The following is a 14,272-nucleotide window of genomic DNA, read 5'->3' as shown; positions in this document are numbered from 1 at the left end:
ACTGTGAATAACACTGTATTATGCATATGCATTGCTTAATTTATTAATAAAGACATTTTTTTGTCCATAGCAACTGAAGATTGAGCGAATGGCACAGTTACAAGAGCAGGGAATGCCTCCCCCTGCTGGACAGTCAGGGCCAATGCCACCCTTTCCAGGGCAGGGTTGTCCGATGCCCCCTACAACACAAGGGTTCCCTCAGTCTATGCCTCAACAACAAATGCCACACAACATGCCTCCAATGGGACCCGGTGGGATGCCTGGTCCTTTCATACCTCCAGGCCAGATGGGTCCACCAGGACCTCCCATGCACCAGGGTCCCCCTCCTCAGGGCATGATGGGTCCAGATATGCATGGACCTCCACGTCATCCAGGCGCTCATAGGAACATGGGTCCCCAGGGTCCTCCTGGCATGCCACCTGGCCCCAGAGGCATGCAAGGACCTCCCCCAACAGTAATGCCCCCAGGTCCTGGTGGACCTCCAGCAGGTATGATGGGACCACCACCACGTGGACAAGGGCCACCACAGGGAGGTATGATGCATCAGGACATGAGGGGGCCTGTGCCTCATGGAAACATGATGGGCCCTCAGGGACCCATGCCAGGGAGTATGATGGGACCTCCATCCAGGTCGCATGGTAATATGCAGGGTATGGGAAGTATGCATGGAATGGGGCCTCCTCCAGGGGGTATGCATGGGCCACCAAACAATATGCAAGGGCCAGCGGGAAACATGCAGGGCCCTCCACCATATATGCAAGGCAAACCACCACACATGGGTGAAGGAAACCGTGGACAGTTCAACCAGGTGAAACAGTTGGGATAAACATCAATAAATGTTTATGACAAAAAGATGTAACTAAATAAAAGTCAGGGTAGACTATGTTGCTGAAATGATATGAATGTCTTTCAGGGACAGAATCCTGGGCCTCAGTCAATGATGCATGGAATAGGACAGCAGGGTCCTAATGGAAAAGGTAATACTCAGTGAACAACTCTTGTGGGAAGAATAGTTATTCATGTGCAAGACAATTTAATTAAGACTAGTATGTGAGACTTCATAGTGACTTGTTCATGTTTCCCTTTCTGTTTTTGTCAGGAGATGGTCCTCGAGGACTACCTAACCACCAAATGGGACCCCCACCGGAGCGACAAGGCCCTTGTCAGAGCTCAGATGGAGGCCAGTACTGGGGTGATGATGGAGGTTATCAAGAGGGATGGAGAAGAGGCCCTGGAGGTCCTGGGCAGGAATACTCTGTAGGTCACAGAGGAATCTCTGGAGGCCCATGGGAGGGCCAGGAAAGGTTTTCCTCGCATGATGGAGAGTATATGGAACATGACCGGTATGTTTCATTCAAAGCTGATTAAAGCTGATTTTGTTAAATTGCCAGAGTCCTGTGGATTAGAATCTGAAATTGTGCCTTGTGACACATCTTTACAGATATGATGGGTATGAGGACTCTGGTGAGGAGTTTGACCAGAGGCAGAGACGGTCATCACATGGAGATGACTCGTAAGTGTTACATGCCACCTGAGATGTAATCCAAAATTAGCTTAACTGTGTACTAACAGAACGAAAAAATAACTACTTTTCAAAAAGATTAAGCAATCATTAAGTTGTTTGATTATTTATCTGTATTTATATATTCTGTGGAAGGCACAGGACCAAGAAATCAGTTTTAAATAGCTTTCCTACCTGCCTGTCAACGTATGTATCTGTGTACCTCTGCGCACCCTGTTCACGCTAACAGAACGCATCATTAGTGCATTCAGACAGAGCTAGAATGGCAGACAAACATCAACAACCCAGTCATCTTTCCTGGTATTGTAGTACTTTTAAAGTTTTCTTGCTGGTTAATGACACATGATGTAGCCCAGCGGTTCCCAATTCCAGTGCTCGTATTCCATCTTCTTAAACTGGAATTCCTATTCCATCTTCTTAAACTGGTTCTTAAAATCAGAATTGAGTGTTGCCTCCTAGTTAACCCACCAATTTGGAATTTCTACCAAAATAATATTTACTTGATAAAAGAATGGCATCAGCTTTTACCAGCATTGTCAACTTATTGATTATTACATGACCTTTATTGTCTGGCTCTGAATCTGTAGATACCGGAGGGGTGGCCCAAGTGGTCGTGGTGGTATGGGTGGCTTCCAAGATGAGTATGGTGGAGATGAAAGCTTTGATTCTCAAGACGACATTAGCCAAGGTTGGGGAGGAAGAGGAAGACCGCGTGGTGGGCCACCAAGAGGAGGTAAAACCTTTTCCATTCACCTGTCCATCAACTCACCTTGCGTCTATTAAAACTGAGGTGTCAGGTTTGAACATGACATCTTTCTTAGGTGGTGTAGGAAGAAAGGGGCTTCTCCCAACTCCTGATGATTATCCCTGTCACTATGAAGGAGGAAGAAACCAGGAGGGCTGGGAGGGAGGGCGAGATTCAGGTAGAAGTGCATGAAGGGGATGCCAATAACTGTTCTTGTTGTTGCAGTGCAGTTAGACTTGCTCGACCTTATTCCTATTCCTTCACTGAGGCCATAAAGCTAAGAGCACACTACATGATTTAAGCCCACATTTTACAGTCACAGACAATTTTTGAGATCTGCAACAACAAAAAAAGATCAAAGCCAAATTGGAAAAAAAGCTTGTTAGGTATGAACATTCCAACATGTTCTATGATTTGCCTCCGAAACAAAAGCAATGTAGAGAGCAATGGCAAGAAATTATCAATGAGAAGGTGACAAACCATGGGTTTCAAAATTCAGTCTTTATCTGCTTACCCCCAGGGCATCCAAGATGTAGGTGACTTGGTTTCTTCAGTAAAACACAGAGATTTTTTAACACAAACAGTTGCAATCTGTCAGTCTTATAAAGGATGTGAATGGGAATTAGTGGCTAAAACGTACAATAAAAAAACATACACAAAAAAAACAAATTAAACCCTGTGGCTCGTGACGATACACTGATGTGTAAAGACACAAAATTATATTTTGTGTCTTTACACATCAATGTATCGTCACAAGCTACAGGGTTTAATTTGGTTTTTCTTTGTGTATTTTTTTTTTTTATGTTCAGCCATGATTCACATTCATTATAAGACTGGCAGACTAAAATGGTTTGTGTTAAAAATCTCAGTTTGTGTTATACTGAAGTAACATACTGAAGTAACAAAGTCACCTACATCTTGGATGCCCTGGGGGTAAGCAGATAAAGATTGAATTTTGAAACCCATGGTTTTCTGTCACCTTCTCATTGATAATTTCTTGCTATTGCTCTCTACATTGATTTTGTTTCGGAGGCAAAGAGGCTCTACCCCTATCCCTTTAAGCTTTATTAGTAAAATTAGATGTAGATGATAACGGGATATAGTTTGTGGGCATCCTTTAACTTAGATTTCTTCATGAAGAACAGAAAGCCCTTGTTGCCCATGTCTGTCTTACATTGTATTGCTCCATTTTCATTTCTGTCACTTTAGCTTAAATGGAGCTTAAAAGACTGCTATTGGGGCAGCCACTTAAATAGTTTGTCGCTTTTTTGGATGTTTCATGGGAAAATATTTTACACTCTACATATTAAGGACTGATTCATGTGATTTGCCACAAATTTGAGTGTACATTGTCAACACTTCATATAGTGCACAGGTGTCAAAACCATTTCCTGAAGGGCCACAGCCCTGACGTTCAGATTCAACCCTAATTAAATGTCCATGATCTAGCTAATCAAATCCTTCTGGATTATTTGAAAACTACATGGTTTGTGTGTTGGAGCAGGGTTGAAACTAAACTCTGCAGGACTGCAGCCCTCCAGAAACTGAGTTTGACACCACTGATATAATGTGTCCACCTATGCCTCATCAAGACGATTGTTGTATAATATCAAGAGTAAAGCAGTTTGGCTATTGTTTGTTTTTTTTCCTTAGTTGTGTAGCATACACTTGGCATAAACGTTACGTAAAAGTGTTGCATTGTTCAAGCTTAACATCAAGGATCCAAAACAAATCATGCTGGTGTGTATGTGTGTTCAGGTCATGAGAGTTATCGGGATGGTCAGCGGCCAGACCACAATATGCATGACAGTCCTTCTCCAGCCAGTAGAGAGCGTTCCTCCTCTCTACAGGGCATGGATATGGCCTCGCTGCCACCACGCAAACGGCCATGGCATGACGGACCAGGCACTGGTGACATGGACTCCCCTGGTGCAGGGCCTGATGACAGAGGAGCAGGTGGGTGATGGATAAATGACAATGATTTGTTTTAATGTATAATATGTAAGACATTTTGCATACTATTATTATCTAACACACCATAGGTCGACTACCACCAAGAGACGAAAGTGGGTATGGGCCTCCAACACGGGGAGGAAGAGGTGGTTGGGGCCGTGGTGGGCCGCCCAACCCAGGTGGTCCTGGTCCTAATCTGGGTCCAAATATTAGGCGAGGGGCTCCACGTGGTGTTATAAGGGGAGGTCGCGGACGGTAGAAATAGTCACACCTGCTTTTCTGGGCACAATGGGGTAAAACTGACTACAGTGAAGACAGGGTAAACAAAGAACCACAAATGGCTACAATACCAGCTTCCTTGAGGGTCTGAACAATTATGCAGGCTTGGACAGATGTCTGAAAGCACTTTAGTAAAATCAGCATGAAACCCTGATTGGAGGCTAAGGCTTAGCATTTTCTCTATGATGTATTGGATGGAAGGTGGTGGTACCAGTTATCCAGGGCCAGATGTTTTCATTGCTACCTGCTTGGTGTAAACATGATACATGGAGATTGTTCTGACCTTACATCAGCACTGAGAAGAATAACTGATGTAAGAGTGGCGCTCATCGTAGTGCTGTGAGGAATATCTTTTGTAATGGACTGATTGTGATACAGGAAATTGTATTTGTGATGCATGGTATGACTGTAAAATCTTAAGACATCACTTTCCCTGCACTGAGCAGCTGACCTGTTTTGATTAATTTGAAACAGTGTCTGTTGAATTTGTACCAGCACCTGAGCCCCTTCTATTTTTTTATTTTTGGCTTTAATGCTTCTGATGTATGAAACACACAATGTTCTGTGTACCATTGATTTACTCAGTCAGATTCCAGCAAATACAATTCAGTATATGTAAGGGCCAATGTTGTAACAGGTATTATCTTGTGGACTATGTCTATTACTAGAGAAAAGTGGACTCTTGAATGTTTCATTCCCCCAGTGTCTCAGTGCTGTTTATTTAATTTCATTTTTATGTAAAATAATGGATATAATCTTTCTGTAACCTTACCAGGCTACTTTGAGTGACAAAGTTGCAGACTTTGTTTCTATGTGTACAGTTTGTCACAAAATGTCATAGTTTTGTCCTTTTTTTGTATGAAACCATAATAGACTGTGCAAAATTTATGTAAACTTTCTCTGCTCTTGTCATTTCTTTTCCACCCACTCCTTAATGGTTTTTCTGACACTGATGACAATTCTTGAAAGCAAGATATACCTTTTTTCTGTATTCCTCTAGAAGTGTAGTCTCCCAAGCCTGAGATTATTTATTGATCACGTCTTCTCATTGTGAATTAGCAGGCAGTTCACAACATTTACATTTTCATAAGCCGTGGAACTCAATACTATACGTTAACTTGCATTTCCAGTCTCCCACAGTTGCATGTGTATGACTGCCCTTTAGCTCCAGCCCTGTAAAAAAAAAAAAAAAACTATTTTTTAATTTACTAATTTGATTGATTCAAGAGTGCTGTTTAGAGTTGGTTCTAAATTTGGCAGAAAGTAGGTTACCGGGAGAACACCGGTCTTGACCAAATTTTACATAAAGGACAATCTCTAAAGCGATCTATTGTGTTATTTTTCTTTTAGCCAACCATTGCAAATGGCACTAGTTTCTTGTTTCTTTTTCTGCATTATGGCATGGGGTAGCTCTGCCCACACCGAAAACGCATTTTCACAAAACATTAAGCATTCAATCTGTCAAAGCATCATGGAAACTCAAAATAGAAGGTGTGTTAGTTTTAACGTTTCATGCCAAAAACTGTCAGTTGTCTTGCAGTTAATCACTGCTCACACAGAAGTCACTTTTAAAACGGGTAGCTTAACTGCTAGATGACACAAAATGTGTGCTAGGAACATTTTTGCCCTTACGCAAACCTTACGATTATGTGAATTCCTATTGAAATGACTGGATTTTACCTACTACTGAGAATGTTTACACCTTTGCTCTGGTCCAGGAATATCGTAGCACTGCACTCTTTGTATGTCTCTCTTATTTAACATGTCAAGTTTAATTTGTCAGCACATTAGTAAAAGCTCCAGAACCAACCTATAGTCTTGTGTGTGTCATGGGAGACATTCAAAGAGAGTGCCATACATTTATGACCACCATATATGATGCTGAAGTGAGCGGTCCTTAAATAAATGGCTTATTTTTATTCAAACTACATGGCTTGAAGAAGAGAATACAAAAGTAAGTGGTTTAGTAAGTGTATTTACTAAAGTTTCAAGATCAGTTCAGAAACATTAAAAGGTAAGTAGTATTGGATGTCTTGGTCATACATATGGTCCCTGTCACAGTGCAAGACAAAACATTTAGGTATCCCCATCCTCAAAATGCTGTTAAAGCTGAACTCGGTGTAGGCTACTGTCAGAGTTTCACAATCAAACAAGGCAGTACCAGACCAGTCAAAACAAAAAGTGCGAAAACAGTATCTTCCATGATTTAAAAAAAATAGTCTGTTGCCAAGTTCGTGAAATGCCTGATCATATAGGCATGGCCTTGCCGGTCACAGTTCTTTTAATAGCAGACGCTGCCATGCCACCCACAAACCTCATCCCGGCACTCCCACCCGGCAACAAAGCCACGATGTAACCCACAATAGCAGCGATCTGAAGACAAGCTCCAAGAGCTGTGAGCAGCGTGCTGTGAAGGCTCAGCGCCGAATACAGAGTTCCCACCAGAGAGCACAGGTACACCACGGCTCCCGGTGTGGGAGTTGTAATGAGTTTACTGGGTCCGCGGAGGATCGCCGCCCCGAGGAGTGCGAACACAGATCCAAGCGACCACAGCAGAGCGAACTTACGCGCCTTCAGTAGGAGTAAAGGAGCGTAAAGAGCAGACAGTCCGAAGCACAGAGCAGAGAAGAAAATACACGTCCCAAAAGCGATCAGTCGCTGGGATCGACTCATGCCCGGCAAACACGGGTCAGGCTCTGATGACCACGGCCACGAGAAACCGCTGCTCGATCCTTGGCCTGGTGACGCTCCGCGGCCACTGGATCCAGAGTACGGACTCGACCACCTGCCAAACCAACTCCCCGACACCGAAGTGGGTTCATCGATGTCTATTGCAGTGCTGGAGCTGGACTGTGATATCGTTTTCGCTCCGCTTTTAGACTGAGCCAAATATTCCTGGAGCTGTCGGTTTAATTCAGCCATTATTCACTTAAGAGTTATTTTACTGTGTGTGGTGTGTGGATCGAAAACAGGAAGTTGTGGCATTGCGATTATTCGCAGTGACGTTGCTGTACGCGCCGGAAGTACCGTTTTTGTGTATATACACCATAGACAGTAAAATAAATATATATATATATATATATATATATATATATATATATATATATATATATATATATATATATATATATATATATATGTATATGTGTGTATATAATATATATAATATGTATATGTATGTATATAATATATGTATATAATATGTATATAATATGTATGTATATATATATATATATATATATATGTGTATATATATATATATATATGTGTATATATATATATATATATGTGTGTGTGTGTGTGTGTGTATATATATATATATGTGCGTATATATATATATGTGTGTATCATTGTTACTTCTAATACAGAAATTAAAATGACACTGTGCTGTTAAAATGACTGCTTTTGTTTTGTGTTTGTGCATCTTTATAGGATTTGAAATGTCTGCAAGCAGCTGTGTGCACTGAGGATGGAGAAGATGGAGTGCCATGGGTGAAATGCTCCATCACTGCATCTCCTCTTGTTTTCTCATCAGGACCAGATGTTGCTGTGGTCTCTTCATCTTCAGTGACCCCAGAGCCAGTGAGAGCATCTAGAAAAAGACCAAAAGACACAGAGGATGTGAGTTTGGTCAAGTTTGTTCTGCTGGTTTCTGTTTATACAACATCAGTCAATAAAACCTGAGTTTCAGAAGTTTCTAAATCATTAAATAATGTCATGAAGAATCTGAAAGTCAAACTCCATTGACTGATACTGTATGAACACAAACCAGCAGTAGAAACCTGACCAAAATCACCCTTTGTGTTTGGACAAAGAATTGAACAGAATGAAGGCAAGTCATTAATGACTGAATTTATACGTTTAAATGAGCTGACCCTTTAAAACCCCAAATAGAAACTGTATTAAATGTAAGCATTCCTTAATATAATAGTAGAACATTGAAGAAAAAAAGCTTTAAGAAATAAGCAGCTTTATTGAGAATTTTTCTGCCCAAGACACAAAAAAAGCATTCACAAAATTCACATTTACATGTATTAATTGACCAGAAACTTTTATCTGAAGTGACTTACAGTGCTCTTATTACAGGATCTCAATCCCTCTGGAGTCACCTGGAGTAAAGACTCACTGGTGAAGATTGATCCAGAAACCTTCTGCTCACCAGTCCAGTTCACTACACCACAGAAATAATGAAGCTATATCAAATTAACATGCAATTGTAAAAAATATAAAATTAAATTCAGCAATAAATAGAATGCTGACAACATGATATAAAGTGTTTTACTCTGTGTAAATGTTTTACAGGTAGTCATGCTCATGTTGAGCAGACACAAATGTTTGGAGCAGACACAGCAGCAGTCAGATCGTCCCGCACATGTTCTCCTGTTCTTGTTCAGGGGTGTGTGGTTCAGGGTCTTCATCATGGTCGTCCTCATCCTCTCTGTGCACTCAGACAAGGACTCGATGTCCCTCTCTCATCATGATCAGACTCAGTCTGACTGCAGCAGTGAGGGACCTGATGGACGGATGTGGGTTCACTGTCTATAAACATTCAAAAACAGAACAATGTCTGAATAAATTTTTGTGTCATGTGTTGTTGACTTGTATTTTTATGTTACTTTTATTTATTATTTTACTTGTTTATTCATGTCTCCTGTCATTGTCAGTAAATAAAATATAGCCTTATTGTTTCATAAACACATGCATTCATTCATTACTTGACTGAATATTTAGACGTATTCATCTTGGCTGCATTTGTCTAGTGGGAAGTCATGCATAGATATGAAAAAAAACGAATTACAATTTGTTTTACAAAAAAATATATGATTAATAGTCACCATCTATCATTATTTTTGTTGATAAGTGTTGGGGTGGGCTAGAAATGCTTTCTGAGGTAATCTTAATTTCTAAGTAGTAATACTTAATTTTTCAAGTGTAAAATCAACATTCTTCTCCAAAAGGCGAGATCTTCAAGCAGCTGATCAACGTCTTATTTGTGCAGATATTACAAATACTGCAAAAGCTGAGAAAAACCGTACGAAGTAGGATTGTGGAGTTATTGATGCTATGAAGGGTCTAATCTTCAAGGATTAAACTGTGGGTCATTTCAATAGAGTTTAAACAAAAACAACACAAATATATTGGTTAAACTACAATAACAATAAAAGGGCATTTGTGTATTTAACAAGACCACAAAAGGAGCAAATTGCATCAACATCAAAATATTTAGATGGTAAATATTAAACCTGTAGCAGTCATATATTTAAACATAGACATCCTATATGATGTCTATGTATTTAAAGTTCTTGCGCTTGTTATAACGTCATAGGTCACATGATAACGTAAACATGGCGGACCGCATTCATACCAAGGGGCAAGGAACTCGACCGGAAGTTGAAGTCGGGTGGGGGCTGCCATCTTTTAGCAGAACTTCACTTGCGTTAGCATTCCCATTGACTCCCATTCATTTTGGCGTCACTTTGACAGCGAATAACTTTACATCTGAGGCGTTTAAAGACTCGGTTTGTCCATTATTTATTTCTAAAGATACACGACAATGTATAAAGGGCTCCATTACCTTCTATGTTACATTATGGCCCCGTAGAAACAGTTTTTGTAAAAATAGGCTAACGATTGCGTCATAACCACTCGGCTCTCTGTCACATTACCGTACAGACAGGAGGAGAAGCTCGCAGGCAATTAACTTAATATGGCGTACTGGCGTTACATTTTAAAATACTATACAAAATAATTAATCAGAATACTTACTCCTGCTCACTCACGCCAAAGAACTCCCCGCTCAAGCTCGCCGTCTCTGCAAGATTAACGATGGCAGTTTGCACGCACAGCCACTTAGAAGATTTACATCTGGCAGACAGGTTGCTGACGTCGTCAAGCTTCGTTTGAGTCTGCACGTCAGAAACGGAAGTGCTAAAAAAACGCTAAAACTGGGCTTCATTTGTCTCAATTGAGTTCCAATGGGGTCGCTGTGTCCATTTCTTTTACTGTCTATGATTGGAACTCAGTTGAGACAAGTGAAGCCCATTTTAGCGTTTTTTAGCACTTCCGTTTCTGACGCGCAGACTCAAACGAATCTTGACGACGTCAGCAACCTGTCTGACAGATGTAAATCTTCTAAGTGGCTGTGCGTGAAAACTGCCATCGTTAATCTTGCAGAGACGGCGAGCTTGAGCGGGGAATTCTTTGTCATGAGTGAGCAGGAGTAAGTATTCTGATTAATTATTTTGTATAGTATTTTAAAATGTAACGCCAGTACGCCATATTAAGTTAATTGCCTGCGAGCTTCTCCTCCTGTCTGTACGGTAATGCGACAGAGAGACGAGTGGTTATGACGCAATCGTTAGCCTATTTTTTACAAAATCTGTTTATACAGGGCCATAATGTAACATAGAAGGTAATGGAGCCCTTTATACATTGTCGTTTATCTAATAATGGACAAACGGAGTCTTTAAACGCCTCAGATGTAAAGTTATTCGCTGTCAAAGTGACGCCAAAATGAATGGGAGTCAATGGGAATGCTAACGCAAGTGAAGTTCTGCTAAAAGATGGCAGCCCCCACCCGACTTCAACTTCCGGTCGAGTTCCTTGCCCCCTGGTTTTTAGCTATTTTTAGCACTTTCGTTTCTGACGTGCAGACTCAAATGAAGCTTGACGACGTCAGCAACCTGACAGATGTAAATCTTCTAAGTGGCTGTGCGTGAAAACTGCCATCGTTAATCTTGCAGAGAGGGCGAGTTTGAGCGGCGAGTTCTTTGTCGTGAGTGAGCAGGAGTAAGTATTCTGATTAATTATTTTTTATAGTATTTTAAAATGTATCGCCAGTATGCCATATTAAGTTAATTGCGTGCGAGCTTCTCCTCCTGTCTGTACGGTAATGCGACAGAGAGTCGCGTGGTTATGACGCAATCGTTAGCCTATTTTTACAAAAACTGTTTCTACGGGGCCATAATGTAACAAAGAAGGTAATGGAGCCCTTTATACATTGTCGTGTATATTTAGAAATAAATAATGGACAAACGGAGTCTTTAAATGCCTCAGATGTAAAGTTATTGGCGTCACTTTGACGGCTGCGACACGGCTCCTGGAGCTGATCGCGCCCATTCTAGTCAATGCTTGTGTTTACACCGGCCGCAACGCGGCGCATTTCAGAAGCTTCCTATAAGCGGCTCTCCACGCCGCTTCGCTAAATATAGGCGCCTAGTCTATTTTTGACGGACACGCGTCCAAGTCACACCGGAAATACAAAATAAAAGTCAAAAATCCCTGTCAATTTCAAAACAAACACCATGTGCAGACTCCCAAACGTATTGCATGTTTATTGGCAATATATCATTGGCACTTGAAACCCCAAAATCAGAAACACACGTCGGACAGGCAAATCACGTAGTCTCACGCATCCAGTCGCTCCGCTTCTGATATGCTCCCGGTGTGAGTTGGCACCGAGTGGAGGACGGAATAAAACCTTGTCGCAGCCGTAATGCGCCGCACACGTGTTCAGTGTAAATGAGGGGTAAGAGACCTCTGTCTTTTTGGAGGAGGAATAAAGAGACCATCATGTTGAATATTTTTTTGTAAGTTTTTGTTTGTGTAAATGTAAACATACATACATTAAAAAAAAACAAGATTCAAGGTTATGTAAACTTTTGAATGTGGTAGTTTTATAAATTCATTTATTATTTTTCCTTGTGGAGTATATATAAACATCTGTTATTTGAAAAAGCTTATTTAGGACAGTACTAAATAAACTATATTTAGTATAAACAGACATATATATATATATATATATATATATATATGTATGTATGTATGTATGTATGTATGTATGTATGTATGTATGTATGTATGTATGTATGTGTAGTGTTCCTGTAGCTCAGTTGTTAGAGCATTGTCGGGGGTTCGATTCCCCGGGAACACATGACATGGTAAAAATTGATAGCCTGAATGCACTGTATAAAAGCGTCTGCAAATGCATACATTCTTATATATATATATATATATATATATATATATATATATATATATATATATATATATATATATATATATATATATATATAGGTCCTTCTAAAAAAATTGCATATTGTGATAAAAGTTCATTATTTTCCATAATGTAATGATAAAAATTTAACTTTCATATATTTTAGATTCATTGCACACCAACTGAAATATTTCAGGTCTTTTATTGTTTTAATACTGATGATTTTGGCATACAGCTCATGAAAACCCAAAATTCCATCTAAAAAAATTAGCATATCGTGAAAAGGTTCTCTAAATGAGCTATTAACCTAATCATCTGAATCAACTAATTAACTCTAAACACCTGCAAAAGATTCCTGAGGCTTTTAAAAACTCCCAGCCTGGTTCATTACTCAAAACCGCAATCATGGGTAAGACTGCCGACCTGACTGCTGTCCAGAAGGCCATCATTGACACCCTCAAGCGAGAGGGTAAGACACAGAAAGAAATTTCTGAACTAATAGGCTGTTCCCAGAGTGCTGTATCAAGGCACCTCAGTGGGAAGCTCTGTGGGAAGGAAAAAGTGTGGCAAAATACGCTGCACAACGAGAAGAGGTGACCGGACCCTGAGGAAAATTGTGGAGAAGGACCAATTCCAGACCTTGGGGGACCTGCGGAAGCAGTGGACTGAGTCTGGAGTAGAAACATCCAGAGCCACCGTGCACAGGCGTGTGCAGGAAATGGGCTATAGAGAAGCAGCACTGGACTGTTGCTCAGTGGTCCAAAGTACTTTTTTCGGATGAAAGCAAATTTTGCATGTTATTCGGAAATCAAGGTGCCAGAGTCTGGAGGAAGACTGGGGAGAAGGAAATGCCAAAATGCCTGAAGTCCAGTGTCAAGTACCCACAGTCAGTTATGGTCTGAGGTGCCATGTCAGCAGCTTGTGTTGGTCCACTGTGTTTTATCAAGGACAGGGTCAATGCAGCTAGCTATCAGGAGATTTTGGAGCACTTCATGCTTCCATCTGCTGAAAAGCTTTATGAAGATGAAGATTTCGTTTTTCAGAACGACCTGGCACCTGCTCACAGTGCCAAAACCACTGGTAAATGGTTTACTGACCATGGTATTACTGTGCTCAATTGGCCTGCCAACTCTCCTGACCTGAACCCCATAGAGAATCTGTGGGATATTGTGAAGAGAAAGTTGAGAGACGCAAGACCCAAAACTCTGGATGAGCTTAAGGCCGCTATCGAGGCATCCTGGGCCTCCATAATACCTCAGCAGTGCCACAGGCTGATTGCCTCCATGCCACGCCGCATTGAAGCAGTCATTTCTGCAAAAGGATTCCCGACCAAGTATTGAGTGCATAACTGAACATAATTATTTGAAGGTTGACTTTTTTTGTATTAAAAACACTTTATATATATATATATATATATATATATATATATATATATATATATATATATATATATATATATATATATATATATATATATAAAAAGTGTTATGCTGTATTCAGCTTTCCATCTTCTCTGATTACTTACCCAGTCCCTGCCGCTGAAAAGCACCCCCACTGCATGATGCTGCTGCCTTCATGCTTCACCGTTAGGATGGTATTATGCTGGTAATAAATGGTGCTTGGTTTCCCTCAGACATGAATGAGTTGAGGTTCATCAGACCAGAGAATTTTTATTTATTTATTTTTATTTTCATAGTCTGAGAGTTATTTAGGTGTGTTTTTGTAAATTCCAATCAGGTTCATGCATCATTACTGAGAAGAAGTTTGAGTTTTATAC

General features: G+C 40.5%; 2 protein-coding genes across 4 annotated transcripts in view; one reads left to right on the top strand and one right to left on the bottom strand.

Moving 5' to 3' along the window:
- The window catches only part of wdr33 (WD repeat domain 33), a 36,439-nt gene extending 31,046 nt beyond the window's left edge, over positions 1-5,393 (top strand). For 2 of the 3 annotated variants that reach the window (XM_026206393.1, XM_026206395.1), the window contains exons 16-23: positions 71-808; positions 914-977; positions 1,100-1,343; positions 1,442-1,513; positions 2,110-2,255; positions 2,344-2,445; positions 4,026-4,223; positions 4,310-5,393. In XM_026206393.1, coding sequence (XP_026062178.1) covers positions 71-808; positions 914-977; positions 1,100-1,343; positions 1,442-1,513; positions 2,110-2,255; positions 2,344-2,445; positions 4,026-4,223; positions 4,310-4,479 — 1,734 coding nt within the window. In that variant the 3' untranslated portion in view covers positions 4,480-5,393. The remainder of the gene's footprint in view (positions 1-70; positions 809-913; positions 978-1,099; positions 1,344-1,441; positions 1,514-2,109; positions 2,256-2,343; positions 2,446-4,025; positions 4,224-4,309) is intronic. The other variant, XM_026206396.1, reaches the window with a different exon arrangement.
- Positions 5,394-6,454: 1,061 nt separating this feature from the next.
- On the bottom strand, positions 6,455-7,548 carry sft2d3 (SFT2 domain containing 3). Its single transcript, XM_026206397.1, has one exon. The coding sequence runs from the start codon at positions 7,419-7,421 to the stop codon at positions 6,747-6,749; it is 675 nt and encodes a 224-aa protein (XP_026062182.1). The 5' UTR covers positions 7,422-7,548; the 3' UTR covers positions 6,455-6,746.
- Between the last annotated feature and the right edge of the window lie 6,724 nt (positions 7,549-14,272).

This window comes from Carassius auratus, chromosome 27 (genome assembly GCF_003368295.1).
Source record: "Carassius auratus strain Wakin chromosome 27, ASM336829v1, whole genome shotgun sequence".
In the NCBI taxonomy this organism is placed as follows: Eukaryota; Metazoa; Chordata; class Actinopteri; order Cypriniformes; family Cyprinidae; genus Carassius; species Carassius auratus.
The sequence above is the reverse complement of the archived record's forward strand: the minus strand, read 5'-3'. Positions and strand labels throughout refer to the sequence as shown.

What these genes read in the sequence shown, in the direction of transcription:
- sft2d3 (XM_026206397.1), bottom strand. Translation starts at nt 7,421, where the DNA reads ATGGCTGAATTAAACCGACAGCTCCAGGAATATTTGGCTCAGTCTAAA.